The sequence below is a fragment of the Scaptodrosophila lebanonensis genome, unplaced genomic scaffold (assembly GCF_003285725.1).
Source record: "Scaptodrosophila lebanonensis strain 11010-0011.00,11010-0021.00 unplaced genomic scaffold, SlebRS2 tig00001410-arrow-pilon, whole genome shotgun sequence".
NCBI lineage: Eukaryota > Metazoa > Arthropoda > Insecta > Diptera > Drosophilidae > Scaptodrosophila > Scaptodrosophila lebanonensis.
The window spans coordinates 1754936-1782920 of NW_022060738.1; the positions used below are offsets into that span (position 1 = coordinate 1754936).

Here is a 27985-nt window from a genome sequence, read left to right on the forward strand (position 1 = left end):
TATAACAAATCTTAATTTACTTGCAGTTATACCGCGATTTTAAGTTAAAACACTTAAGTTAAAACACTTTACCATTTTTTTGAATCTGTTTTATACTTGTATATTCATCTCAATATCGTTAATATTCTTCACTGTAACCACTTTAGCTTTTGATGTGACTTTGTTTTATAAAATTGTTGACCTTTCTGTACTCTATTGGCCACATAATGTGCTCTCCGCTCAAGAGGGCAGCAAAGCTATTGAACTTTAATTCGTTTAACATGGGCAGAAGCTGCTATAGCTGTAAGCGATTACAACTTTAGTCAGTCGTCCGCCCAACATGGGCCAGCAAATCTAGCTCGGTCTTGGCCATATCTAATGTTCGAGCCATTAATCGTTCAAGCAGATACGTCGCCGCAGCGTCGCCGTTGTCGTCTGGATGAGATGACTCTATGAAAAGCCCACAAATCAACAGTCAATCAACGCAAGCCTAACATAGCTCTGCTCTCAGCGTGAGCTTTGTTCTCTCTAGCGCTGTTATTTACATGCCGGCTGTAACAATTGTGTGTATCTGTATCCGATTGTTGCGGACAGAGCTTGCCAGCCGCTAACAGAATGCAGCTGAGTTCAGTCTGTCTTTGGTGCTCACCGGCTGCGCGTGGTAAATAAGCTAAAGGTTGTACTATCCACAGCATTGCAAAGCTTCTGCTATAAACAAACACTCCACTCAACGTCGGCGTCGCTGTTGTCGTCATCGTCACTTGCCATCGGTATCGCTATCGTGCTTGTTGTTGTTCCTCTTCAAATCTGTTTGTGAGAACGAGTACGGGTGTGCGTGTCCGTGTGGGTTTATTTGTGTGTGCGCACTTTATTTGCTGCTCCAGCTCCACTGTGTGTCCTCATTGTGCTCTCGTGCAAATGAAAATTTCATTGAGCAGAAAGTCACAGCAAAGAAGTGGGAAATACTAACAAAAAATAATAAAAACAAAAATCAAGAAAAACTTCACCGAAATACAGTAAAATAATTAAAAATCGTTTCAAGTGAAATTAGAAGCTGAAGAGAAGAAAATATTAAAACACAAACACAACGCATCAATTAAATTTCTGTGGTCCAAGCAGCAGCAGCAAAAACAGCAGCAGCTCAGCCAAAAAGTAAATTATTTAATTTAGAAAAATTGTTTTTGTTTTGAATTAGTTATAGACGAGCAAATTATGTTTTTATTTAAATTTGCCAACAATAATATATTTATATTTATTTATATATATAATATATAATATATTTATACATATAAATATATATATATATTTTTTTTTTATATGGCAGCAATTTTCTGAAATTTATTTTATCACATAATATGTACATACAAAGTACATGTTTGTTGTAGACACTATTTTATACAAACAGCAATATAATCATTATTACTGGTAACTATTTTTGAAAATTAATTTATGTTTAAAGAAATCAATATATTTATTACTTATGAATTTTCTAGCAAATCAACTTTAGTATATATTTACAACATTATGTTAACTATTTATATGGCCTGTCTGTCTGTCGGCACTTTCTTGGTCATTAGAACCGGAACAAAAATGTTGCGTTCGTGTTTTCTAGCATGCCGCATACAATTTTTGAGCCAGTCAGTCGAGTCAGCCGGCCAGTAGTCCGCCAACTGTCCATCTGTACAGCTGTACACCTGTCCAGCTGTCCATCTGTCCCGTCCCCAACCAGTAACTGCCAGCCAGCATCGGGCAAAGCGTCAGACATTGCGGCACACAAATTGCCAAGCCGTAACACTAGCTGCGTGTCGAGCTGTGGAATTTTATCTACAACTTCATATACGAAACTTATATTTCTTCTTCTTTTAGTATTATTATTATTGTTGTTGTACTATTGGTAGGGAGGGTTGCCTCTCGACGGTCTCCGCACGCAGCCAAACGTAACGAAACGCAACTGCACTTCACGCTCAGCTCAAGCCCGAGTAAGTGGCTCGACGAGCAGTTCGATAGGCAGTTAGCTTGCTTGAATTAGCATACTCTTAGATGATGATTCAAAGACAGCTGGCCCTCAAATGGAATAGAAAATTCATAGGGGGTATACACAGTAGCTTCTCTTAATAACTTAAAACAAAAGTTTATTTTGATTTTTACCACAAATGTAGGCGTCCCTATAAAAATGGTTGTATTTCTGCTTAACACGATAGACGATTTTTCGTCTGAAGTTACTATCTCTGGTATTTTTTGTGATTGAGAAAGTACCTCAGCTAGCGAAGTTTCTACAAAAATTGTACACGCGTGTGTTTCCGCTAAAGATGGCTAATGTAGACCGCCCGTATTTGTAGACATACGCGTGTAAAGTGGTTATCTGAAATCAAACTAATGTTCAGAATTGTATACTATTTGAATGCGGACTAACAAAAATACAACTGCATTGACAAATACTATATACTTGTATAGAACGAACAAACGGCCTCTAGGCTATACTGCAACAACTGGACTTTTCTGTATATTGGTCCCAGCTCCAGTCGATTTTCTAGTACTCATAACTCAAAGTTGAATTCAATTTCAGATAGCTGTTTCTAATTTTATTTTAAATCAACCCAATACAGAATACTTACTGGTGTCCATATATAAAATAAATAAATTCTTATTGAAAAGCAAATAACGAATTTTTATTGAGGCAAATAATATGTACATATTTGAAAATTTATTCATATATTTGCTTACTAATTTTCTTTTTAATAGACCTTTTAAATATAATTTTTATATTTCACATTTGAAAACGTGAATTTTAAATTTGTCTTCAAACATGTTTTTCCAGTCAACTACTTCGTAATTTAATTTAAAAGACCTCACTGAAGTGCATAAAATTGTTTGAGCAAGAAATGGCTTTTAGCAAAGTTTTGCGGGCTATTTTACATTTTAAAAATCAATTACAACTTCTACCCTCTAGTTAAAGCTAATTATATGCAAAACTTTCTTCCAAGAAATTGTTGCTTAATTAAAAAGTTAGCACATACACTCATAATACAATTTGTAGCTGCACGTTGGCGTTACTGTTGTTGCTGCTGTCGCATCTCTAAGATGCATTTGTGCGCTAGGCACGTTTTGACATTGATAGCAACTAAGACGGCACTTCATTCAACATACTAGACTGCATGCATCATCAACAACATAAAACAAAAAGAACAACAGCAATTTAATTTAATTGACTTTTTATCAATCAAAAGCTGACGCAGGATATAAGCTATGACAGACTCACTTTTTTTACAATAGATACTACACATATACATATCTGCTAAGTTTGTCATGCATTGCTTTCCTTCTTCTTTTTTGTCTCTGTGTGCTGATTTTTAAGTATGTCTGTTGCGTTTTTTTTTTTTTCAAATAAGTTTTTTCGTCTGCCACTGCGTTTTGCAACCTCATTTGTTGTCATAACATTGACGGCTGTTGCACGACGTCGTCAGCGTTGTTAGCATCGTTGCTTTTATGCTCTGGCTGTGTCTAATCGCTGCACTGCAATAAAACGAGTAACAGATTCAACATTGACTCTCGAGGTGCGGCTGGCAGCACATTAAGAGCCACTGTAATAATTCCACAAAGCACACACGATGCACTTCTTTATTCCCACTAGTTCTGTGAACTAGTCCAGCTCCTATTAAATGACTTTAATTTCCAAATAACACCGTTCAGTGCACCACCCACTGAGCAATAGCTGAGTCGCAACGATCCAAGCATCCAATTGTAGAACAATCTACATTCTCTTGCACCATAACTTCGCTGAGTTATTTGTTATGTTATGTGAGAGTTTTTATGATTAATTGGCGCCTAACACGGAGCCCGAAACCACGGTTATCTATTTCAGTATATAACAAATGTTCTCTGGTTATTCGAATTATAGACATTTTGTAGGTCTCTGCTTCTGAAAAAAACATGATACAAAAATATAAAACAATACACAATATAGCCCAATACAAGCAGGTCTTGAGAGAGTGGGAAAAGTAAAGATATTAAGTGAACAAATATGAATATACAAAATAAGCAGCTTGAGGGAAATTTTTTTTGGAATCTCAGAAACTAAATACAAGTACATAAGGGAAAGATATTCGATTACTAATATATAACACAACAAATTGTTGATATTCTAAAGTAATTGAAAGCAATATGTTTGTTGCCAACATTTCTAATACTACATATTATCCTTGTAACAAACAAATTTTACATGCATGACTTTTGAACCATACCACCTATCAAAAAACTATCAATTAGAAGAAAAGGGGAAATTGAATAAGATGTATTTACAGTTTATTTCATGTTTGAAGATTTGCCAATATTTGAAGTCAACTCGTACAAGTATGTTCAATAACCATTATGTATATATTTCATAAATAGAACAAGTAAAAAAGCTAAAGTCGGGTGTCCCGACTTTGAAATACTCTGTACATATGTTTACAATAATTAAAGAAAATAAAAAAAATTAAGAAAATTAAAAAAAAAATTTTGATCGATTTTACCTCTCTTGGTATTCGAACTCACGTAAATGGTGTATAATTGCACATTTACATAGCAATTGCGTCTGTGTGAGTGTATGTATGCCTATGCGCATCTATTCGTGTCTGTGTAAACATGTTAGCAGTCATCCAGGGCAGCGGTTGGGCAGCGTTTCAGCAGCGCTGCAGCAGCAAATATATTTATGGCTATAACTTCTTGTTAAATCGGTCTATCATAGTGGCATAGGTGAACATAATAACCAACTGGGGGTATTTCCAAAATTTTAGTTCGAAATTCTAAGAATTACGGGAGTTACGATTTGCATGGGAGAGGGGGGATGGAGGGAAATTCCAAAATACACATTTTCTGCGTATTCACATAAGACATCTTGGACTAATATTTGGTGTTCCTAGATCTTATAGTCTCCGAGATATAGGCGATTATATGAATGGAAAATCGGGAAAATCCCCATAGTGAGGAAGTGGGGGAAAAATCAAAAAAATAAAAGACTCGTATAGTGTACACACATAAGGCATCTTTGTGCAAAATTTGGTGTCTCTATCTCTTATAGTCTCTGAGATCCAGGTGTTCATACGGACGGACAGACAGACAGACAGGGCTAGATCGACTCGCCTTGTCATGCTGATCAAGAACATATATACTTTGTGGGGCCTGTCACGCCTGCGTCTGCCGGTTACATTTTCAGCTCCCGCAAACCTAATATACTTCTCTACATTTCATGTACAGAGTAAAAATTTCTCACATATAGGTGGAACTACAGGGTGCCCTGCGATTCTCTTATGGTTGCTGTTCTAGTATACATATTAATCGATAGTAAGATGTGACTTGTTGTAATAATGTACTTGATCTATTTGTTGATTTGTACGTGTTAATGTTGTTCGGCGGCCGCTTAGGTTGAAAGCATAATGTATGTTTTGTTGATATGTCTAATGGCAATAATACTCAGCGCCTTGCGGCATACACGTAACGCAAATACTAGGCTTGAGAAACGCAAACTTAAGCGCCAAATGCGTCTTTGTGGCCACATTAATGATGAATGTTGGCTTAACTACAAGCCAACTGATGCGGAACAAAGCTCAACAGATTCGGCAGGCTGTTGTTGCTGTTGTTGTTTTCTTAGGGTTATTAAACCTCAAAGCAGAACTATTGTTTAGCATTTAAGACATTCTACAAACATTAAAAATCGATTGAAAGCTAGAAAGATGCGGGCATCCTTAGTCTTCAACAGCTCGGATTTTTAGATTAACCTAAGCATTGTGCCATAAACAAAGCTAATAACAACAACAATAACGACAAGCAACTGTGAAGGTCATTGCAATGGCGCGAGAACAAAGCAGCAGCCGTTAGAGAAGAAAATGATGATGATGACATGGCAGGGATCTGAACTTGAACTTAAATTATGGCACATTGTGTTTGAGCTTTAAATAGCAACAAATTCAATTAAATTACACAAGTTTCTCAGCACATTTGGCAGCCATCAAAAATGTGTAAACAAAATTAAACCAAATCAAGGGAAACCAAACAAGTAGAGAAGCTAAAGTCGAGTATCCCGTCTTTGAAATACTGTGTACATATGTGTAGAATAATTATGCGTGTATGTGTGTGTCTGTGTGTGTCTGTGTATGTCTCGTGTGCCTGAGCAAAGCAGTAACAACAACATCAGCTGCGGGCACTGCTTGGTCATATATACATATATGGCTATAACTTCCTGTTAAATCGGCCTATCATTATGAAACTTGGCATTTGGACTTATAATCACTAACTGGAGGTATTGCCAAGTTTGAGTGCGAAATTCCAAGAAATACGGGAGTTATGGATTGCGGGGGAGAGGGGGGAGGGAGGGAAATTCCAAAATACAAATTTTTGGCGTATTCACAAAAGGCGTCTTGGACTAAAATTACTCTAATATACTCTTGTACATTTCATGTACAGAGTATAATAAACAGCAGTCAAATAATCTTTTAACCTCTATAAATATTAAGCATAACTTAAAAAAAAAACGCCAAAAAATTAAATAATTTCAAAATGTGTGAGTTGGTAATTTTGGGCATGTCTGGCTTTTGCGATTTCGTCAAAAAGATTAATACGCCGACGTGTTTGGCATATTGTTACGTTGCCAGAACAATTTCACAGATACATTCTCCGTATATTTTACTTTGCCCCTAAAGAGCACGACAAACGGAAATGTAAGACACGGCGCTAGCGATTGACGCAGACACGCAAATAAATGAACAAAGACAAGAAAAAGTAACGGCTGCTACACAAACGTAAAACAAACAAAAAAAAGCAAATACAAACAAAAAGTAACCAAAAATATTGCTATACCTATTTATTTGCCTGGCGTCAGCTTGTCCGCTTTTTTTGCTCTTTTTTCTTTTTCTTTAATTAAACAAAGCGAGTAATACAAATGATTTCCGATAGATATTGGCACGATGATTGCTTTTATCTGTTAAATGCGATATTCTTTGTAATGGAACTAAGAGAGCATTTTATATCAAGCCTAGCGTTGAACTATGGTGGATTTATACTTTTGGATTTCAGCTCAAATAAATCATTTAAAATAAGCGCCCACATTGAAGAGCATTTTGATTATTTATTCGGTTTTTGTTTTATTTGCTTGTTACTCGTATGTATGTATATTGAAAGCTATGGCCTGTTTTCTCATTGTCTTCAAGTTCTTTATAATCTTCGGCTTATCGATATTAATAGAGTTAAATATCCTTTCAATAGTGTAATTGAATCAACGCACGCATTTATCAAAACAAAATGTTCACTTCAACCTTAATTAACTGCATTTGAAAATTTGATTTTTTTTCCAAAACTAAGATCGATTTAAAAGACTTTTATCCATTAGACTTAGATCCATTTTATTTTTCAGTGCTTATAATAAGTCTCTTCTTACTGAATGAATAATAGGTTAATTATTTTTGCAAATTTTGTAACATCCAATCATTTTATTTACTTTAAGTGTTAAGCCCTCAAATCTTCCAAAACCCAAACACTCCTTTGGTATCACAACTATTTTAAAGTATTCCCTACAGTATCAACATATAGTATTGGCAATTTGGTTTGATCTGCAACTCTCTATACGTTGCACATAGCCCTTAATATTTCTAAACACTTATGGCTCTGAGTACGTTTCATATCAGCTTAAAATGTTTTTCACTGCGGCTTTGTATACATGGCCTTCCATTAATCATTCCAGACACATTTTTTAACGGTTGTAGAATACTTGATCTCTGTACGATGTATATAGTAAATGCTTCAATCCGATCACGATTATATAACTTTGCTCGGCGTCATACAAGCACTCCCTAGCGTGATTGAGCGATCACGAAAAATATTTAAATAAAGTTGTAATTTTGAGCACAAAAATGTTTGACCAAATATCACGTTCCTTTATAAGAAATGTACTTATGTATATTGTTGTGGTGTTAAAGATTTGATCAATTTATCATAACTATTAACATTAACATGACATTTCGAAACTGACAACATTTTGCGTTACATATTTCTACATTTGGGACTTTTCATCTACATAGTTGTACTCTGTACATGTAATGTACAAGAGTATATTAGGTTTGCGCGAGCTGAAAAATGTAACAGGCAGAAGGAGGCGTGGCAGACCCCACAAAGTATATATGTTCTTGATCAGCGTGACAAGACAAGTCGATTTAGCCCTGTCTGTCTGTCTATCCGTCCGTCCGTCTGTCCGTCCGTATGATCACCTAGATCTCAGCGCTGCTCAAGCGCTGCCCGCGGCTGTTGTTGATGTTGCTGTTTGGTTGACTGCTAACATGTTTACTCAGACACGAATATATGAGCATATACATACATACACTCACATAGACACAATTGCTTTGTATATGTGCAATTATACACCCTTTACGTGAGTTCGAATACCAAAAGAGGTAAAATCGATAACAATTTTTTTTTATTCTCTTACTTTTTTAATTTCTATAATTATTCTAAACATATGTACAGAGTATTTCAAAGTCGGGACACCCGACTTTAGCTTTTTTTTTTTCTTGTTTTCAATATATTCTGGCCAATCAGTTGTAGCTTAAGGCATTTAAATTTTTTCTATAATTGGCAAGTAATCCGCATCCTAGAGATATGAAGGATGTACATCAAATGTCTCTTTATTTTTAAGAAATATCACAGTAGTAGTAATTAGTTGGAAAGGAACCATGTTTTTATAACATCAAACAATGATCGACACAACGAGTAAGAGTAGTTATTTATTTATCTAGCTTACAATATGTCCACTCATAATGTCCATCCATAAAGATAAATAAATAAGAAATATTTATTCAAAAAGTTAATATTTTATTAACCTGGAAAAACAGTTGTAAACCTTTTCATTTTCACAAGTAGCCAAAGTTTTGTTGTGGATAATTCAGATTTTATCCTACATACTAACTACTTGTTATAAATCATTTTAATTTGTAATTTCTTTATACTTGAATAAAAGTAGCGCACAATACCTAACATCTATGTTTCTAAGAGATCCATGAATTGCTTGTGAACATGCATTAGTTCCTTCTTATAACTCTTTCAACTAGTACTTGTAACATTATCAATTGCTCAGTACACTACAACAATAACAACAAAACATAAGAAAGTTTTGCTCAAAGTTTTGAACGTTCCATTGAACTCTAACCTAGTACTCGGCAACGTGGCGTATGAGTGTTGCTTTTGTTGCACTTTGATAGTTGTTGCCAGCTGGCGGCTGCTGATTGTCTCGCTGCATTAATTCAGCACACACACGCACATACATACACACTTTACAGTTATGCATAAAAAAAGAGTGTGTATGTGTGCGTCTGTGTGTGTAGACATCAGCATCGATTGCAACGGGAGTGTCAATGTTCGCATTTCATTGCATCTCTTGTTTACCAGTCGCGCTTTAATCATATGCATAGCTCCTATGTACAATGGCGTAGGCAGCTTTTACCAAAGGGGGGGTTCCAAAAAATGAAAATTGTGATTAAATAATGCCCGATGCTTTTAAAAAATAACTTATGCATATGGTCAATGAAAAAACTTCAACAAATCCAACTCAGATCCGAAGAAGTACGTCATAATAATGAACGTGTGGTCGAATTTATATGATAAACATTTTTGTAGGGGGAGCAAGCCCCCCCCCCCCTGGCTCCACCCTTGCCTATATACATACATATACCAGTACACACATTTTTGTGTGTGTGACTCTATTATTACTTGTATTATCTATGCCTCACTCATTGCCAGTGCCAGGCTCCAAGCTGCCGTTATATGCGATACATAACGCACCGCATTTCTTTGTACATAAATAATAATAAACAGAGAACGCCCGCATTTTGCGTGCACCTCGTAATGTCTCCACAACTTCTGACTATCCACACAACCACTACCCAGCCCCAACACCACCACCCCCCACCAGCAACCTACCCACCGACCACCCCCACAATCAAATGCTTCTTGATTTTGATTGCGTATTTATCATTGGCTGCATTTATTTATAGACATCGTTACATATCGTATTATAGTTTTGATTGCTCGCCGACTATCTCTGATTTTGAAAGCGAGTGCAGGCTTTAGAATGTTCGACGTGTACTATATACGAGTAGTATGTTATTGTTGATGTTTATATGATCGATTGCCAGGTGTGCGGCACCGCTTTGATAAAATACTGAAATGACGAATGTATCATCGTCTAGATGGGAACCAAATAATGTGCATGCGTAGGAATGAACAGAATAATAAACAATGTGCATTGAATAGCTGGCACTTCTGAGATAAGCACAGAAGTGGGATTTGTTTTTGTCATAAATTTGGGGATATTTTACGGCTGAATCAATAAATAAATAGCATTATACTATACAGTAGTACGTGTACAATAATCTATACAAAGGCATTTGTATACTTAAAAATTTTAAAGACTAATAATACACAGTGTCACTCCTCTTTTCAAAGAGGAAAACTTTTCTCTCCATCTACAAAGCCATTTATATGTTCATATATACTTGTATGTGCTTTGTAGAGTGTGCTCTAACCTTTTTCTAAGGGGCTGCCTAACATTTTGAAATATTGCATAACCCTTTTCCTCCATATATGTACATGTTTGTGGCTAAAGAAGCAAGCAATAGTATAGATTAACTTTTGTTTTAAAAGAGATGGTAATTTTCACGCCAAATCGTTTGATGGGGTTCGATGGATGCCCGTTCTAAAATACTTGAATCCCACTTCATGCTACTATGGATATTTAATTTGTTTCTTTAGTATAGTCTTCTATAAACTATAGAATGAAATTAATAACAATGCACATCATATATTTTAGTCAGTTGAAATGTTTTAAGAAAGCATTGATCTGTCCGCATCTGTGGACAGAGGAGCAAGCATTATACATAATTTAAAAATAATATTTAAAACGAAAAGTAACATATTATTACAACATAGCTATACGATTTACTAATCATTGATTTAATTTCAAGTATAAAAGTATATTTATGCTGATTCTAGTTCAAGGTAAATATCGAAGAATATATACTACTAATAAAGTCGAGTCCTTACTACTACACCTTTCGTTTTCGTTTAAGCTGAAAGGCAACATTACCGATTATTCTAGCCCGCGCACATCTCTACTTTATACTCACATCTCTGATTAGTACCCTCCATTGCATTTATATTAAAATATTGCAAAGCTAATAAGTAAATATATGTGCATATTATACAAGTATACAGTTGTGCGGGACATTATTCACTCTACTTCTGTCATAATTCACAATTCCATTATTTTGTCATTTCTCGTTGACAAATCCAATGGTTCTTAACATATCTTGGCGATTTCTATTACATTTATTGTCACAATTTCAGCTTGTAAGCTCTTGGCCAATCCATAGCTAAATGACAAAACGGATCTATTTTTAAACATCTGTCCACAGTGCGCTCTTTACATACACACACACTTAGGTGGCTGTTTGTGCGCACTCAGAACTCTCACACCTTGTTGTTTGTGGCATCTTGGTGTTGGCCTCAAAAGAAATGACGCAATCTTCGGAAATACGGCAAAATGTTGCGTAAACAATAAATTAGGCAACAAATACGAAAACAGCTTGGAAAAACATTTTCAAGCGAATTTATGTGAAGTAGGCCGACCCAAAATTTGATGCCATCACACAGCCATACACACAAACACAAACTAAAAATATTGGCTTTAAGGTAAAAGCCGGAAAAGCTTTTTGCAACTCACAATTATTTACGCATTACCTAGCCCGCAAATACTAAAACGATAGGATTTGGTTCTTTTTTTTTTTTTGTAAAACTTTCGACATTTTCGGTTTTCCGCAACCACTAAATGGCATCATGTTTGACCCAAAACTGAAATTAAAAAACCATAATGAGAAATTGAATTTGCTCGTCTGTCCCTTTTTTTATTCAGTTTGTCTGCATGTGGCATTTCGAGTTCAATAACCGCCAAAATTCTGGCTCTTGCTTAAACTTTTGTAAGCCGAAAACAGCCACTTACCTGACAACCCACAGCTGTTGCTGCTACTTTTTATGGCATTGCATTGGGTATACCGACTTGTGTATGCAGATTGTAACGTTTGCTTGGAAAGTTACAGCATTTTTTGCCTGTACGCCGTAAAAATTCAAATTAAAAAAATATATATATAAATATTTACTCCCATTCTAAGAACTCGATAAGAGCTGGTCGAATCGTAGCACGGTAAGCGGCTGTTCGTCTTCAAAGAGGTCTAAATCGCCATGTGAAAGTGCTTTGAAGCTACTAAAGAACTCTACAATCACCAAAAGGGGCTTATAATTATGTTTCAAACACTCGAATTTCAAACAAAAACCACTTACAATTTGTGTAAAATGCATTTAATTATATGTTATGTTTTCTAGAATAAAAACAAATAGAAGCTCAAACAAATGTGGAATTTTCTTATGAAATCAACTGACTATATTAATAAGTTTTTGTTAGGGTATACGGTCTTCAGTCGGTTTTTAACCGCTAATGCTGTTTTCTTTCTTGGTAATTGTACAGATTGGCTGACTGACCACTTGAATGCGGATTCCACATCACAGCACACACATCGTAGGTGTTTCAACTTGTACCTAATTATTCATCCATAGGGCTCTCGTGCTTATTGCTTTTATACTCTTTGCCGTAACCTCAATCGGCTCGTTTATAGTATGTGTGCAAAATTGATAACCAAAAAAGAGAGAATATACATACATATATCTGTAGCTGTAAACAAAAGGGTAAATAAACTTCTGAATAACTCAAATTTCTGTTTATTCCTCCACATTTCGTGCATTTGTTGCAATTTTTATGCCCAACTGAGCGGGCCCGTGAGTCACGATCGAGTCGGCTTTGTTATTGTTGTACAATATTTCATTTCTTATTTATATTGAGCCGCAGTTGATTGTGGAAATTTTTTTCGTAGAATTTGTTGTGTATGTGTTTTAATTAAATTTGTTGTTAATTTCGCTGATGCTTTATTTACATTTTTCAAACAAATTGGAGCGCAGCGGGTAATGCGGTTAAGTTTTCGCGGATTTGTAAGTTAAAAAAAATATTCAATTGATTTAATTGTAGATATCTGAATATGAAAAAACAATTTTTAACAAATAAATGAAGAAGAAAACACAAAATTAACTGTATACTGCAAAAAATAGATTGGGATAACAAGTAGCTGTAAAAATTAAGTAGTCAACTGAGTGTTCAATATTTTATTATAGTAATGGTTTGATTACCATAAGTAAGACTCTAAGATTTATTGCCAATGAAGTCGTGAATATTCGTATAATCGCCTATATCTCGGAGACTATAAGACCTAGGAACACCAAATTTTAGTCCCAGATGCCTTTTGCGAATACGCAGAAAATGTGTATTTTGTAATATTCCTCCCTTACAATCCAGAACTCCCGTATTTCTTGGAATTTCGAACTTGGCAAATACCTCCAGTTAGTGATAATAAGTCCAAATCCCAAGTTTCATAATGATAGGCCGATTTAACAGGAAGTTATAGCCATATATGTATATATGACCAAGCAGTGCTCGCAGCTGTTGTTGTTGTTACTGCTTTGCTCAGGCACACGAGACATACACAGACACACACATACACGCATAATTATTCTACACATATGTACACAGTATTTCAAAGATTGTTAAATTTTGCCATAGTATTATGTTCTGCATAATCAGCTCCTATTACAACATTCTAGTCATATCTAAAAAGAAAAAACTGTTTTAAAAACATTCACAAATCCAGTCCTCATATAAATTCATCGATTTTATTTTTTATTATTCAAAGACAAATTCGTATTAATTGAATTCATTTGATTGCCTGCGCTACGTTTTGTTCTGATGCCTAATTGAATATTTTCAGCTTATTTTGTTAAAATCCACACAAAACTCTATTGGGAGTTTCATTGAGATTCTCTGTTCCTTTTCCCCACTATGCAGACTTTGACATTGAAGAAATTTGCATATTTGTAGATTTGTTCATTTTGCATGCAAATGGCAATAGTTTTTGAAGCTATGTCTCTTAGGGGGTTGGGCAGGACTGGTATTTAATCAATCAATCAATGGGCGAGGGGGATATTTATTAAACTTTGTTACCAATTGAAACTACCAATTTTATATTTTTTATTAAAATATTTTAATTTGTGTGGCTTATCAATTTTTCTGCAGTTTGATTTCGTTTTACTTAACGGTGCGGCCCATTTAAATGGCGTTGTAATATAAATCATCTATATTGTGTATTGTGTGGTGCTGCAATATTTTGTCTGCCTGATAAGCCGATTTATGACAAATATGCTCAATAAATACTAAATTGTTGGAAAAAATATGTGAAATATGTAGTCATCTCTTTGAACTCTTGAAAGCCGCCAATGCTCACAGTTTTCATATTTTCCCTAACCGTTTATTTTCTTTCCATTATATAGCACGCAAATCATAAACATTTGCATAAACAAAAGCCGTTTTTAAACATTTTTGTAAAGGCCTCTTTTTTCTAGGTCTTTTTAGCATAACAGCGTCACATTTCACTTTTCTCTGACAAAATTAACAACAACAATAAACAATGAAACGAAAACTGACAACCTGACCGGCTATGTGAATGAATTTGAAGTTTCAAATTTTGTACATAACTGCGTATATATTTCAATACATATGTATACTAAGCATATAACTAAATACTAGGTAGCTGTTGAGAGAAAGAGTGTCTTACAACCAGCTGCTGGTCTCAGCTGTGACTAGTAACTGGTTCTTTGTCACCATTGCCTTCTCATTCCATGGTATACTACAATATGGGTTAATACCACGCTTAGTTTGGCTTTTCTGCTTCACTGCCTTTTCGACTTAATGAACTCATTTTCGATTTCTTATCATACATACATATTTTTATTTCCATACACCACTTCTTCGACACACAGATGTGCCCCTCGTTGATTTTTATTGCCTCTGCCTCCAGCTGCTTTGCTTTTCCAGCGTTTCACTGAATTTGAATGCACTTCGAAAAATAAAGCGAGTAGAACTCCAGTAACATAGAAATTTCAAAACAATTATGTTTAAGTTGTGTTAATTTAAGCAAAGGTTTCTTTGATTTATTTAAAAACCTTTTAATCAATTATAATCCACATCGACTGAATATAACATATCATTAACTATTTAACAGAGATACAAAAAATGTATATCGCAATGATAATACTTCATAGTTTCCATTAAACTAACAATTATTTATAAAGGCGATCGTTTTTTTGGTTTTTTGCACTAAATACAAACATATATTTAGAATGAACTGTTCTAGGCATATAAAGGCTACCACACGATCATTATTATGACACTCTATTTCGCCTTAAAATGAATCTGAGTTGAATTTGTTGAAGTTTTTTCATTGATTGGCTGGGCATAACATTAACTATTCACCTTTGCAGAGATCATTTGTGGCTGGGCTAAAAGTAAATCATTGAATTAGGTAGTTTCCGTAGAAATAATGAGCGAACAAGAAAAACTCATTCTGTGAATAATAAATATTATATTTAGGAGTACCTTTTAATTGGTAGCTCCTTTTTTTCTCCTCTAAATACTACTACGGAAAGCTAAACTAAAACTTTTTGTGAATCCCTTTGAGTGGTCGGCCAAAAGGCTGCCGCAGTCTGCAGCTATTAGCCCAATTTTTTTTGGACAGTCGGCCAAAGAAAAACTCAAATTAAATTCACATATAGGCCATAAAAGACACAAATGGACAAATGATGAGAAAAATACGTCAGTGGGGAGCAAAAAATATAGCGTTCATGTTTTTTTCTGAGCTTTTGGCAGCCTTTCAAAAATCGTTTTAGAAAGCAACAAGCGTGAAGAATAAACCGCGAAAATAAACGCGAATAGAGTGATAAATCAGACAGTAGTCCACATTTGAGTTGCACGCTTTGCGCTTGGAATGAAATGTCTATGGCATTTTAGTTGAGCGTTTTGAATTGCTTTTTATTTATTAAAAAAACTCCCGCAACTTTTTAGTTGTTTCATTTTAAAGTAATTAAAAAGCATAAACATTATTATATAGTAAACGTTAATGTTATGGCCATTTCCTTGGAATTAGCATGAGATTTCTGCACTAAGCCTTGTGCCTCAGAAAACAAACTGAACCACATTGCTGGCCATTTTTGGCGGACGTCTTTCGGTCGGCATGTCCGTCTATGTTACGAGTATATCGACACAACCGTATTCGTAAAAGGTCTTTACGGCAATTGCGCCACTTAAGTATAGTATTATGTATGTGTATGATTTGCATTTGGCCATAAATGGGCGGACAGCCGCCAAATGTTGCCATAAAAAAGGCACACTTCACAGCAGTGATGAGCAGCTGCTTCCAAAATCGATGATCACCAACTACTACTTGTTGTTGTTGTTGTGCTCTTGTCTATTATGTATAAATATATTTCTATAGTAGCTAAATGGAATCTTTGTGCTCTTGTTTTTATAATTATTTATTGCTGGTTCATTAAATTAAATACATTTTGTTTTTAATTATGGAAGTTTTTTTATTACTACATAGCACACCAAATTGGAGAGGTGAGGTGCGTGTGTGTGGGAGGAAACCTATTTAGTATATATGATTTGTATTTAAACGACTATTAAGTAAGCTTGGCAGCACTTTTTTAACGGAAATATGTAGCAGCTTTTTTTTTAGATAATTAGATAATTAGACAGTCATCAATATTTGACTAAAATTAATAGAATCAAAGAGTTGTGTTCCTTTAAGCGTTTTAAATAAAGTAAGATAGTATAGCTTTTCGTTACATGTTAATGTGTTGCTTTACAGAGAGTTCATTAACGTAATTCTCTTTGCTTTGAAGTTGTTATTGAAATGATAATTCATTTAAATTGCACACAGAAATTTAATTAATCTATGTCTTTGTAATTAATATTTAATAAAATGCACATTCTCCTCATTTATTATTACATCATCAACATTTTTATTCCGCTTTTCCTCTCATTAAATGCCACATTTGGAAAATGACTAAGTCAATGAACTTGTGCCCACTTCTACTTTGGGAGATCGTAATCGCTGAGCACTTGCCCCGACAATAATCCGAGTAGGCCAAAATCCACGGGCAATTAACTTCATTTAAGACATTTCCGCATTAAATACATTTGTTTACAAAGCGGTGACCAAAACCAGCCACCAATCCACAAACAAACCCAGAACTAAGCAAACAGAAACTACAACGAACACCAACAACTCTCAAGGGGTCGGTCAGACAGTCAGTTCCCAACAGTCTCAGTCTCGCCCGCAAAAAAAAAAAAACCTAAGCAGCTGTCTCGCATTTCGGGCCATTTTCTTGGCCAGACAGCCGCGGCTCGCTCGACGTGCGAGTGACAAGCTAAACGTCAGTTTCATAATTGCTTATGAGTCTTGAGTAAATCTTGTATCAGATTTCGCAAGAAAAACTAACAATACAACAGAAACAACCACATCTAGCTGAAAATCAGCAACAAGCCAAAGAATTCAATTGTGTGAGAAAGACGTCGAGCCATTGTTTCCTCTTATTTTTATTTTCAAATGTATCTTGTTTTTATATAAGTACTGGGGAATAGTTTTTTTAGAGGCGGAAATTTTGTGACTAGTTGTTGCAATTGTTGTTGAAAATATTTTACCTTTACACGCACAGACTTGCAACGTGGCTTTAATGCGATTCACTTTGTTTTTGTCGTTGTTGTTGGTGTGGTGAAATTGCTTTTGTCAGGCTTAACACATGCCAAACTATTTCAATATTTGCTTATTTACAATTCAATTTCTCACAGCAAAGAACACTTTTCACAACTAAATTACCTGTCAGTCCACCTTTTTCGAGTAGAGATGGACCTTCCACAAGCTTTTCATAACTAACCAACAAGCATACACAAAATTTCCAATCGGTATTTTGAAAAGTGCGCTAATTACGTTAAAAATCAAAACATCGCAGCTATAGCTTTTAATGACAGTTCAATAGTATATAAGTAGTGCCTAAGCTTACCAATCAGCTGTCAAGGCCTTACAGTTCAAAGCTGGTGTCACATTCTAAGTGGATGGAACGACAAACATTTTAAATTAAATTTACAAAATTTTCTAAACCCATAAAAATTGTGGTGTTTTTTATATTGTTTTACAAATTTACATTTGTAAAAAATTTAATTTTTTGAAATAACTGTGCTTTTAAGGTACAAGTACTTACATATCTATCAAAAACTATAGAACTCAGTTTTTTGCACAAGGTGTGACCAGAAGTTAAGGAAATTGTTTATCTCTTATAAAGTTAGCTTTCACTTTGGAAAAGAAATAATATCGAGCCGAGGAGCGAGAAAAGCTAAAAGAGAGACGAGCAAGCCCGACAGCAAAATAGACTGTACTCTCCACAAAAAAAGATAATAAAACTAGTATACCCTTTCACCCTTTGGGTACAGGGTATAAAAAAAAAACACAAACTCGATCTGCCTAGGGCTTAGGGGAACCTGAATGTGAAGTTTGGTTATCCTAGCTATTGTAGTTGCTGAGAACGTTGAACTAATACAGACAGACGGACATGGCCGGACATATATCGACTCGACTTGTCATCCTGATCAATAATATATATACTTTGTGGGGTCTGCCACGCCTGATTCTGTGTGTTACATATATTCGCGCAAAACTCGTATAGCCTTTTACCCTTTGGGTATCAAAATAAAAAAAAACAAACTTGACCTGCCTACGGCTCAGAGGAACCTGAATACCAAGTTTGGTCATTCTAGCTCTTGTACCTTCTGAGATCCTTGCGCTCATACAGGCGGACAGACGGACATGGCTATATCGACTCGGCTTGTTCAGGGTGACAAGAATATACATATGTCTGCCACGCCTCATTTTGCCTGTTACATAAATTCGCACAAAACTAGTATAGCCCTTTACAGGTACAGGCGATAATAATGCTATTTGTGTGTTAGGTATAGACGTGGGTACGCTGTCAATAATCGCAGCTTGTGGTGTCAGGTGCCGTCGCTGTTGCCATTGACATTTGTTTGGGCTTTTCCAAAGTTCAACACAGAAATACAGAGAGAACATGTACTCTAAACATGCATACACATACATATGTATAGCATCTACACATATATAGTACATATGTTATGTTCGAATGTATGTACGTGTATATGCGTGTCATTTTTTAGGGTTCAATGTTAAATGTGATGCGAAAACATGCGGGATAAGCTAAATATATAAGTAGAGCGAGGCATAAAAATGCCAGCTGAAGACTTTGAGGCATTGGGAGACTTGGAAAGGTTATTGTGTATGCTAAATTGACTTTCGTTTATAATGCCAAGCCAAATTCAATAAATAAATGTATTTTGGTAATGGTAGAGTGAAATCTCCCCATAAATATGTATATAAATATATTCGGGTAATAATATTGTAGCAGCCTGACAACCCTCGAACCCTAAGTGTAATCAAGAATTAGAAGCATAAGATATTTGGATATTAGTTCTATTAGAATTATTGCAAACAAAAAACACATAAATAAATAAACAATTAATTTACAAAAAATAAAAACTAACATTGAATAAAGCTTTCGTAGCAAATATCATTTCAAAATAAAACAAACAGATGACCATAACTTTAATTAATTTACAAAACTCCCAGTTACGTTTTTAAATCAAAAACAATTTAAAATTTAGTGGAAAAGTTGGAAGAGTTCGGTTGCAAACTAATTGCGTCTCAAATAAAAATGTCTTGTCAAGATTTCAAATAACTTAGATAACAACAATCCATTGTTACCGTACAATATTTAAGAATTCTATTAATACAAACAAGTATTTTATTTTCTTGTTTGTAAATAAACTCGGACCCTACCAAGATTTTCAACCCTATTTAGATGTTAATAAATTTCTGAGCCCCGCAACACTTCAACTGCAGTCAAAAGCTCTCACGGTTTTTAAACTATAGTATAAACGACACTTAACACAGCCCATGAGACAAATGCAAAGAATTTTAGATACACATACGAGACATATTGAGAGAGGTATGAAACAGCCCTATTAAAACATTCCAAGCAGCACCGGTAATTGTGGGATCACCTTATAGAAAGTTATTTACACACAAGTTTTTCCCAAAGACGTTGAAAAAGAATAACAAGACAAGTATAAAGTAGCGAAAAATAAATTATAATACGCGGTTGCAACAACCTTTATTATTATTGCTTGCCACATGTTGCCCATACTTATAACGTTGCAACAGCGCCTGCCACAACAACAAAAGCAGCAATAACGACAACAACAACCACATTGCAAGCACTTTGCATAAATACAATATAATGTTGAAATACTGACTGTACTTAAAATGCAATGCAATGTGCATGTAAGTGGAGCGGGTAGGCAAAATCAAGCGTTCAGCCATCATGCAACATGTTGCATGTGCTGGTGGCAGCTAAATGCACACAGTACTGTGCAACGTTGCAGAAACTTCCGGGATTGGAAATGCGCTTTTCTTTGAAGCCCTCCACAAATTTTCACATGTTGCGTGGGCGCTTAGCCAAAAGCCAAGACCACAATTGTTGCTCATTTAAAAATTTTATTTCCTAATTAATAATTAAACATTTGATGTTTAAAATTGATTTAAAAATTGTATTTCTTGATTAATAATTAAACACTTGATGTTGTGGCAAATTGCTAGAATTTAAACAATGATCATGATCTATTTCATACCGTTTCTGCAATAAATGGAAAACCTAAGAAAAGCAATAAAGCTTGTGGCTAATAGGAACAGCATAGAATGTTTTCAGTTAAATCTTTCAGAGTATAAAAAGCAGACGAGTTGAACAAAATAGATCAATAGATCAAAATAGATTTCTTGTTGTTACACCCTGTATCCGTAGGTTTGTGCAAAGTATGTAACTTGAAGAGGGAGCATCTCCGACCCCATATTCTGAATCAGCATGACGAGAGAAATCGATCTAGACATGTCCGTCCGTCCGTATGTTCGTTCGTCTGTCCGTCCGTCTAAATAAAATTTACAACAGGCTGAAACTTCTGTTTCAATATAATTTTTTAAATTTTCTTTCAATTATGCTTTCGACATATGACTGTATTTCAATTAATTGGATTCAATGATATCGTGAAATTTTTCTTTATAATGGGGATCATCTAAAATTTTTTACTTTCGCCTGTCATCCCACCTTAGCTATGACATCGCTTATACACATAAACTCAAACCAAATCTTTTGATCTTTAGTAGGTTTTCCATTTTCTACAAAAGTGTCGTTCCAACTTTATTCTAACACAGACCACCTTGATACCCTAAAGAATACATGAAATTGTAAGCACTTTAATTTACCACTTTTAACATTAGAAATATGCAATGCCTCTTAAATTAGAAATGCAGCACATTTCAACAGTAATATGTTTGCATTTCGACTAACCCATAAATCAATTAAAAATTGAGTGCTCTGTGAATGCAGTACACTTGGCAGCTCAGACAGCAGGGTTCACAGTTGGCCTGTGTGGAGAAAATTAAAAATTTAAATTGACATTTTGGCACAAAAAAGCGCAGAGCAGAAAATGGTTGAATAATTTATGCACATACATACATATGTATGTATGTATGGCTGGATGGCGTGTATACATACACGTATCGATAACATCAAAGACTAAATGTGAAATGAGAATTGTTGCCAAAAAGTCAAACTCTGTGTGTGAATCAAAAACATTCATTAAGCATTGATTTAATTAATTATATACATATATGTATGTACGTGTGCAATGTATCTACATACTTACAGTATGTGTGTGACTAATGTGACACGTGTCGCAATTATCCCTCTTTGACATTTTCTTGTCAAATCCTAGGCATAGACAGCAATCGAGAAATGAATCACAGTTACATACAGTGACTGGGTCAAAACAGCTGTATGCCAGGCTTAAAGCAACAGACGGTAAAATGCTAGTCTGTGTTGCCAATACTCGTACAGCGGACTTTTCTTATCTTTGGTGACTCACGGGTCTGGGAATTCGAAATGCCTTTCGGCAAACAGCCGACATATTAATAAAAGCGCACAGGGTCACCAAATGGAGTGAGAGAAAGGGAAACAGTTCAACGAAGAAAGATGGAATGGGGGAATAGAGTAGGAATTAGCACGACAAAAGATGGGACCATGACGCATAATGAAAGTAGGCGCGAAGTTCGCCTCGCACCAATCCAGACAGTGCACATTGGGCCAGGCGGCCGATTTTTTAGGCATAAGTTAAAAAATTGCATGGAAAAAATTCTTATTTTGATATTACTTTCATAAAACGCATACCCTAACTACAACAAAAACATCAATATTTTTGATATTTATGCAACACTGTAATATTGATTCAAACTCTTCAAACTCACTTCAAAGTCAGTTGTTCGATCTGTAAAATGGTGCGAAATTTTTGCTAACTTTGAGAGCTTGTCAATTTCTTAATTTTGAAAAATACGTAAATAAATGTTGATAATGGAAATGAAAGGACTGGGTATGTAGGAAGTTTATATAGAAACAAAATTTGTTCGTATTTGTTAATTTGTTTTTTGTATGCATGTATTTGTGTTATTCATATTTCTATAAAACTGAAACAAACTGCCCGTCTATTGTGGAGTGAAAACATACTTTCTGCAACTTTGTGCGAAAAAGTAAAATTGCCAAAATAAAAAATATTTATATTAACTTAAGTTAAATATGCTTTGTGCGACTTTTCGGCCACTTTTATTTTGTAGCTGACGTTGAAATTCACATAAATCCTTATTCGTAATCACTACAATACCCCTAAAATTCCTAGATGGTTTTGGAAATGTTTTGTGGTTAAATCGTAGTGCTTTTTACACATGATCTCTTTCGTTTTGACAAATACAAAATCATATCAATAGTGACCTATCTGTAGGGCGAGCACAAAAGAATTTATTCAAAATGACAATATTTAAAGTTTGGCATGATTTTCGTATAATACTCTTATATGGGCGGTAGGAGTGGGCGTAGTCCGATCGGTCCAAAATTAAACACAGTTCTTATACATGTCATTACAAGCACCTGTACCAAATTTCAAGTCTCTAACTTCATGTTTCGAATTTATACCAAAAAATCGGCAAACTGACCCAATGTGCAGTGGTCGAAAAGGCCGTTACTCAATTACTTGTATAAATACAATTTAACTCAATAAGTGCTTCTAGACAATTCCCTTATTTTTATACTCTGTACGTGAAATGTACATGAGTATATTAGGTTTGCGGAAGCTGAAAAATGGAGGAGGCGTGGCAGACCCCACAAAGTATATTTATTCTTGATCAGCGTGACAAGACGAGTCGATCTAGCCCTGTCTGTCTGTCTGTCTGCATCTTCTAGTCCAAGATGCCTTACATATGTGAATACGCAGAAAATGTCTATTTTGGAATTTTCCTCCCTCCCTCCTCTCCACCACAAATCTTAACTACCCTAATTCTTGGAATTTCGAACTAAAATCTTGCAAATGCCCCCAGTTAGTTATTATGTGTCCGTATGCCAAGTTTCACTGTGATAGACCGATTTAACAAGAATCACATAAATATATTTGCTGCTCAAACGCTGCCCGCAGCTGTTGTTGATATTGCTGTTTGGTTGACTGCAAACATATTTACACAGACACGAATAGACGCGCATAGACATTTATTGCTTTGTATGTGTGCAATTATACAACCTTTACGTGAGTTCGAATACCGAGAGAGGTAAAATCGATCAACATTTTTTTTTAAATTCTCTTAATTTTTTTAATTTCCATAATTATTTTAAACATATGTACAGAGTATTTTAAAGTCGGGACACCCGACTTTAGCTTTTTTACTTGTTGGTTATCAAGCTAAGCAAACGTTTATTCTTAACCAGTCTTTATTTTAAATCTTAAGTTTGTTTTATGATCAGCAAGATTTTTACTACGTTGATATTGAAAAATGCGTATGAATTAAGATTTCAGATTGTGTTCCGCAAATATGTGGGATCAGTTTTATCGATATTATACCATTATCGTTTGAAGATCCAAAATGGTTAATTAAAAAGGGGGTTTGAATGACCCCGCGACGTGTAAAGAATGTACTTTCAGAAACCAGATCGACATAGTTTTCCCAGTTGTGAATGAAATGTAACAAGAAAGGAATGCTAAAGTCGAGCAGGCTCAACTCTTAAATACCCTGTACCACCCCACAAAAGAAAAACATTTATTAAAAAAATGTAATTAATTTAATAAATAAATAAAATTAAATATAAAATATTCCATACACGCATCCATACATTTACATCAGAATCGTTTCTATGCGTATTTGTGTACTTGTACATATGTGTGCATTACATAATAGGACAGAGCTTTGGCCTGGTTATATGGCTATAACTTTCTTCCTAATCAACCTATCATAGGAGTTATAGAAAATAGCGAATAGCGGGGAAGTGGGGGGTGAATCGGGAAAAATGAACAAACTTGCCCTTTCTCGGACGTAGAAGAATCGGGATACCAAGTTTGGTTACTCTAGCTCTTATACTTTCTGAAATCCTTGCGTTCATACAGACAGACGGACAGATAGGCGGACATGGCTATATCGACTCGGCTTGTCATCCTGATCAAGAATATATATACTTTTGCCACGCCTCCTTCTGTGTGTTACATGTACACTCGCACAAAACTAATATACCCTTTTTCCCTTTGGGTACACAAAATACCATGGAAGATGGAAAATATGTAATGCAAAAAGTTTGCCTTTTAATGCGATTATATTTCTGAGCAAGCTTATCAAATATTTCAAAATACTAGGTATCAAGAAAAGTTGAATGATTTTTATAATTTACAAATACATATGCAAAATAAAATATCTTGTTATTAACTGCCCTTGGAGCTCTCTCAAGCAGAATTATTTTACAGACTAGAACGCATTCAAAAGTATTTATTTCTTTATTCACATTCGGTATTGATATTTTATAACATTGACTTATATGTATATAGACACATATCGAAACATTCATACATACTTTAGTAATGTTAACAGCAGATTTTAGATTTCGACCACTGTTCAGTCGTGCCCACATATCGAATGCCTTATAAGGCTCAATTACAAAAGATTACACTTAATTGAATTATAAATGAGCATTGTTCACAACCATTTTATTGATTAAGACAATTTCTATTTGCAATTGCAGCGAACAACTGAAAACACAACTAACTATTGGGCAGGAAGTTGAAATCAACGCGACAACAAACAAGCAAACAATCAACCGTTTGCAATCATTTAGGTTCAATAAACGCAGCAGCGTAAAATTAATTATACAGAAGCACTCTCTTACGAGTTGTATATAGAAAGAATACCAGCAACAACAAACAAAAACCAACAAAACAAAATGCAGTGCGGCCTGGAGCAAATGAATGATTGTGAGCGTTCACCAAATCGAACAAATCTACGCGTCAATTTCAATGAGAAGGGCGCCGAAGTTAAGGAGCGACGCGAAAAGTTCCTCACAGCCAAATACGGTTCACATCAGATGAGTTTAATTAGAAAGCGCTTGGCTGTCGAAATGTGGCTGTATGATGAACTACAGAAGCTCTTTGATCCACCGGTAAGTAGCAAAGTACAACATTTGGACGTCTGAACGTCTTTACTTATCTGTTGAGCTGCAAGACCTACTGCTGTGAAGCTTAGTGGGTAGATAGGTCTAAATTTCATGCATACGAAGTAATATACATAATTATACCAAAATCTATTTCTTATCGAAGAGTTAAAACTTGACAAGTCCTAAGTATAGTTTAGATTAGGTTTAATGTCTTTCTTTATATAGGAACTCCTTAATTGACAAAATAGCTATGCTCAGCGCCAGATACACGAAGCGGCTCCTTAACCACCCAAAAAACGTGGTCATAAATCTATCTCTAAAGAGACTCCACCTTTTAGACCTCAAACTAGTTATCCACCCTGTCATGGCAAAAACAATTATATTGAACAATATTTTTGATAAACAATAAACATACAACACACATACAACAACTTTCAAACCGTCAGGGCATAAACAAAAAACATAGTGATTGTGCCCTTAGGGACAGATTTTAGATACAGATTTAATAAAAACAGGAAAGGAATGCTAAAGTCGAGCAGGCTCAACTCAACAACAACGAGCAGGCTCAAAAAATTATTAAAAAAATTTTATTAATTAATTAAATTAAATATAAAATATTCCATACATGCATACATACATTTACATTAACATCAGAGTCGTGTCTATGCGTTTTTGTGTACTTGTACATATGTGTGCATTACATAATTATGTCAAAGAAGCAACAAATACAGCTGCGGACAGAGCTTGGGCCTGGTTATGTGGCTATAAATTTCTTTGGTATACGGATATAAATTCAATAACTGGATGTGTCCAGGAAATGTTAGTTCAAAATTCTAAGAATAACGGGAGTTATAGAAAATCGCAAATAGGAGGGAGTGGGGGGTGGATCAGAAAAAAAGAACAAAGAGTCCTTTCTCGAGCTCAGGAGAATCTGGATACCAAATTTGGTTATTCTAGCTGTTATACTTTCTGAGATCCTTGCGTTCATACAGACAGACGGACAGACAGGCGGACATGGCTATATCGACTCGGCTTGTCATCCTGATCAAGAATATATATACTTTGTATACTCCTTCTGTGTGTTCCATGTAAACTCGCACAAAACTAATATACCCTTTTTCCCTTTGGGTACAGGGTATAAAAAATCCCATTCTATAGTTTCTTAGCTCGAAACCCATTTCTAGAGTTTCTTTAAAGCTTGTATACTAAAATAATAAACCCAACATCTGAAAATGTATAGTAATAACATACAAATAATTGCAACATTTGATTTCTTACTTCACTTGCAGAGCGAGGCAATCGATGTAGACATCGATGAGATCCTGGACATGGATACGGATGACATAAGAAGATCTCATCTGATTGTAAGTATTTCAAAGTACTTTTTAAAAACACATTTAAAATTATATTCATTTCTTCACAACAGAGATTATTGTCAGTCTGCAAGCGCCCGCAATCGGACATATCGAAGTTTATTAGTGATCTCTTGGATCGCGCAAAAACACTGTAAATTCACAGCGCTGTGGTTTTAAAAAAGCAAACGTAATTGAAATAAATGAAATGAACTAAATGAGAATTGCAAAAAATTAATTAATTTTTAAGTTTAGCTGCTTTAAGACGCAGAACAAAGAATAACACAAGATATCGACTTTAATTTAACAATCATGATAATTTGTTTAGTTTCACGTTTAGTTGAAGTTAAGCTTTAATTTTTATGGCGCTAACTAAATTCACAAACATTTTATGTAACAATTTAAGTCTTACTTTAATTTAAATTACTTAAATATTATACTATTTGTAGCCATAAGCTCATATATAAAACACGGAAAGAGAAAATTGAAATTGAAATGAATTCATCAATTTTGTGATGATATTTTTAAATACAAATAAATGGCCTGATAATAAAAATGAAATCAAATTTAAATGTTTAGCTATAAAAAGTAACGAAAATGCAAGAAAATGTTAAGTGTGTGTAGTTAAAAAATAAATGATTGATTATAGGGCAGTGTTTGCACCACCAAAGAAAGAAAAACACAAAGCAGCGGTATTCGTAGAACTAAATAAATACATAAACAAATATCACTCTGGTTGTTGCAAATTCAGTTTTTTGCATTGTGGGTGTAATGGTGGAAAAAGCCTGAATATAAATACACATACTACCTAAGTAGTACATATGAATGATTTGCGCCATGTGCTTAAATTTAGATTACATATGGTTTTGTTTATAGAATGAAAATAAATGTGAAAGCATGTTTAAAAGAAATTGGGTGAACGATGTTTTTGTAAAGTAATATGATCACCGAAACAAAGAAGAAAGCTCAGGTTCACTGCCAAAACGTGGAGTAAGATTTGTGCGTATTTATTAAACAAGAGAAATAAAAATTAAACATTTCGTAATTACAAAGAAGCCCCTATA

The 27985-nt window shown here is 34.8% G+C and overlaps 1 protein-coding gene across 1 annotated transcript; it reads left to right on the forward strand.

The window, feature by feature from the left end:
- The first annotated feature begins 551 nt into the window (after window positions 1-551).
- Window positions 552-27455, forward strand: LOC115630593 (protein phosphatase 1 regulatory subunit 14B). The gene is made up of 4 exons (XM_030527213.1): window positions 552-1131; window positions 25162-25575; window positions 26859-26933; window positions 26996-27455. Exons 2-4 carry the CDS (start codon window positions 25360-25362, stop codon window positions 27077-27079), a joined length of 375 nt encoding a protein of 124 aa, XP_030383073.1. The 5' UTR covers window positions 552-1131; window positions 25162-25359; the 3' UTR covers window positions 27080-27455.
- The last annotated feature ends 530 nt before the right edge of the window (window positions 27456-27985 follow it).

Excerpts from the sequence above, each read along its gene's own strand:
- LOC115630593 (XM_030527213.1), top strand. The coding sequence starts at position 25,360 with ATGCAGTGCGGCCTGGAGCAAATGAATGATTGTGAGCGTTCACCAAAT. Across the intron at positions 25,576-26,858 it reads AGAAGCTCTTTGATCCACCG|AGCGAGGCAATCGATGTAGA; the intron begins GTAAGTAGCAAA and ends CTTCACTTGCAG. Across the intron at positions 26,934-26,995 it reads TAAGAAGATCTCATCTGATT|AGATTATTGTCAGTCTGCAA; the intron begins GTAAGTATTTCA and ends TCTTCACAACAG.